Source organism: Tupaia chinensis, unplaced genomic scaffold (assembly GCF_000334495.1).
Source record: "Tupaia chinensis unplaced genomic scaffold, TupChi_1.0 Scaffold000075_1, whole genome shotgun sequence".
Classification (NCBI taxonomy): domain Eukaryota; kingdom Metazoa; phylum Chordata; class Mammalia; order Scandentia; family Tupaiidae; genus Tupaia; species Tupaia belangeri.
This window is the reverse complement of record NW_006159535.1, coordinates 1,838,585-1,842,057: the sequence shown is the minus strand read 5'-3', so window position 1 is coordinate 1,842,057 and position 3,473 is coordinate 1,838,585. Positions and strand designations below refer to the sequence as shown.

Sequence of the window (3,473 nt, the reverse complement as noted above, 5' to 3'; positions counted from 1 at the left end):
ACACGGCTCGTTTGAGTCCCAGACCTGGAAGCTTGCTTTCTCGCTACTTGCCCTTCTCTCCCCCCCAGCTCAGTCTGTCCCTCTCTGGTCAAATTTAAAATAAATAAATAAATTTAAATATAATAATTCATAAATAAAAGAAATAATTAAAGAATTTCTCATTAAGTCTGACATTAGTGATATAAATATCCTAATACACATTAAGCATTAAGATATCTTTTAATGTGCAAATTTTAATGCATTTTCATTCTATCATGAATACTATAAAAAATTTTAAATTAGCTTATTTTGAAATTTCACATCTCAAATATTGTTAAACTGTTATGTCTTATTTTGACAGGTGTCTATATGTATTGACTCAAAACAGGGACAACTCATGTAAATCAGATATCCATGTAAAAACATAAATGCCTGTTATGTACATAAACTTTTTGGCTCTTTTCAATTTATTGCATGAAGGAGTTACACCAATCCAAGTTAAAAGTGGACTCCAAATGGTTACACAAGCTGTGAGGTCTGTAAACTTCTGACAAGGGACAGAAGGGAAATTGTACAAGAAATCCTCGCTTATGCTTCAGTGAGCCACAAGCACTTAAAACCCATGAGCCTTCAGCTGATCGTCCTTATTGGATGTTAATTACCCTTTACACTGTAATTTAGCTTCTTCCTAACATCAAGCACTTTTTCCACTGTTATTTGAGTGTGGCTACTCTAACATCTGCTCTGGAGTTCCTGGGAGCTATCTAGTTACCAGTTTCAAATAACCCTTGGAAATACTGAGTGGCTAAAACACAGACTTTTTTTTTGGGAAATACTGAGTGGCTACTTCAGTGACTTTATCTTAGTAACATTCTAAGCAAATTTAAGAAGACCACAAAATCACAAAGGTTAGTTTTAGAAATTGCTTTTCAAGATAACAGAAAAGTATCTGCATAAATTGAGGTTACTGTTATACCAGGTAACCAAATGCAAACCCCCCTTAGGATCAAGACTCCCATCTGATACTTGAGAAACTCATCCAAGGTAGGGGATCAGCAGGGGTGGTGGTGGCTAAGGGCGTTGGACTCACACATGGCTGACCACAGTTTGAGTCCAGGACCTGGTGGCTTGCTTTCTCTGTCTGTCTCTCTCTCTCTCCCTCTCTCCCTCTCTGGTTAAATTAAAATTCACTTTTCTGCTAAGTAAAATAATAAAATTTTTTTAAAAAAAGAAATTCATCTAAGGTGAAGTTTAAAATAAGTCAATACCAAATGCATATAACTTATATTTCAAAGTTAGAGCAAGAGATAAACACTTTTAATAAAAAAAACTAATAAAAAGGTAATAGGAAATGGATATTACCTTGGTAATTATGTTAAAAGTCATCTGATTCTGTTAGCACCAAGGCAGTTTGTCAATCATTTATGTGATGCTGTCTGTATGTAGTCCATGAAAACACCTTTAAATGCTTCTTGCCTAAAACTTTTCATCAACATGACACCAGCACTGATAAACCTAAATTAACTTCAGCTTTTCAGAGGAAAGAAACAACTTTCTTTCAAAGTTATTTTGTTTATTTTGAAACAATTCCATAATTATCTTCTTCCCCTCATCCAAGTGAAAAACTTTAGAAAAAGTAAAAATCTTATCTGTGCATAAAAGTCAACTCTTTTCTGAGAGGGTTATCACCAAAACCCAGTATTCTTCTGCTGATTTATTCTCGTTTTTAATTACTCATACTATTATTCAAAAAATCGATCTCTGCATGGGACAGAGGGGGCCACTACTAAATTGAAAATATAGCTTCTGTAGTTTATTATCTTATGTACTATACGTAATTTGGAAAGCTACCAAAATGTCTATGTGAAGTAAAAGTGTTAGACTGCATTTTTCCAATCAGTTTTACTGTCTTCCAAGTTCCCCTTAAAAGGAATACATCAGAACAAAGCAGAAATGTCATTCAGTAAACAGTAAAAATTAACCCTCCCCTCTCCCCCCTAAGGATGTCAATTTTAAAGCACAGACTCAGGAAAGTGAATCTCAAAAGGTTTGCAATATTCTTATCTGTAATTATCAAACCAAATCTATAGGAAATGGGTGAGTTGTAATAACAAATACAGGACTATCTTGCAGTGTGCCTTTTAAAAGAAACCTATGGTCTTGATTTAAGGTAGGGATTGCAAAACCATTATGACCTTCAGGAAAAAAAAATTCTAGGGGCCAGCAGGTTTCATGGTGATTGGGGTGCTTCTGTAGTTTACTATCTTATGTAATGACCAACCATAGTTCGAGTCTTGGACCTACTGGCTTGCTTTCTCACTTTTCTTCTCTCTCTCTCTCTCTGGTGAGCACACTTGCCCCATAGCAAATTAAAAATAATAATAAATAAGATTAAATAAATAATTTTTAAAAAACGATCTATATAGTATCTTTTCCTACCCTCTAAGTAATTATAACTGCTAAAACGTATAGAATTCTCCATAAGCTTGGAAATTGAGAGGTTAAAATAAGTTTGATAAATTTGAACTCTTTACTAAGTCTATACATCTCTCCTGCTGGCTTTGGTTTCAAGTACCTGTATGATGTAAAAGCAACTCATTTCCATACTACATTTGGCTATGATGAGACGACTCCTGCTCCAGCTTTTGTTAGAAAAAGAATTTATACTTAACCCTAGGATATAGCTTTTATTTTCCTGGAATATTCAGGTGGATTTTCACTGGAACACTTAAAGTCTAGACCCTAGTCAGGTTGGTGCATAAGAGGATGGGAGGGATTTACCCAGATTCTTCTACCCTTAAGTTGCTGGTAATTCAAGGCAGGAACCTCATCTGAGAATTAAGACAAGATTAGGTTAATTTTCATATCATAGTAGTATCTTAAAGACCAACATGGTTAAGACAAAGGAGGGAAAATTAAAAACTCCAAGACAGCAATTTTGAGATCAATTTCAGCTTTACTTTAAATTTGCATTTGTTTTTGTTTGCCAAAAGTACACCTGTCTTTAATATTATTGTGATATTTACTTTAGTGTTATAGCACATAAAAATAAACACGCTTCTATATGTTTTACTGTTAACAAGCTTTCATAGACAGGTGTGCAAAATTAAGGTTTCTCATCTCAAACAAATCTCCATGCACAAACTAAGCTACCTCAAAATGCTCAAGTCAGCAAACACACAAAATGCGTTAAAGAGAAACCTCGAATAATGTTTTTAAAAATCGAACTTCAGAACGAACCTTTTATAATTAAACTAAGTTGCTGCACCTTTCCTTTCACCAGCATACGCTGGTTACAGACTTCCAACAACAGATCTCAGACTTGGCACAAGGACATTTCAAAGTAGAAACAAAAGGAGAAAAAAAGAAAGAAAGGAAAAGAGGTTTACGTGACTCGAGCGCAAGCTTAGTCCACTTCCTCGATGGTCGGTCCCCCGGAGGCTCCGGTACCGCCGCCGCCAGGACCTCCTTGGTAAAGTTTGCTGATGACAGGG

The 3,473-nt window shown here is 35.2% G+C and overlaps 1 protein-coding gene across 1 annotated transcript in view; it reads right to left on the bottom strand.

Annotated features, from left to right (window-relative positions):
• Positions 1-2,882: 2,882 nt before the first annotated feature.
• HSPA2 (heat shock protein family A (Hsp70) member 2) overlaps positions 2,883-3,473 on the bottom strand; it is a 3,205-nt gene continuing 2,614 nt past the window's right edge. Inside the window, exon 3 of the mRNA XM_006142403.3 lies at positions 2,883-3,473. This exon is cut by the window's right edge and continues 11 nt beyond it. Within this exon, the coding sequence (XP_006142465.1) occupies positions 3,386-3,473 (88 nt within the window). The 3' untranslated portion in view covers positions 2,883-3,385.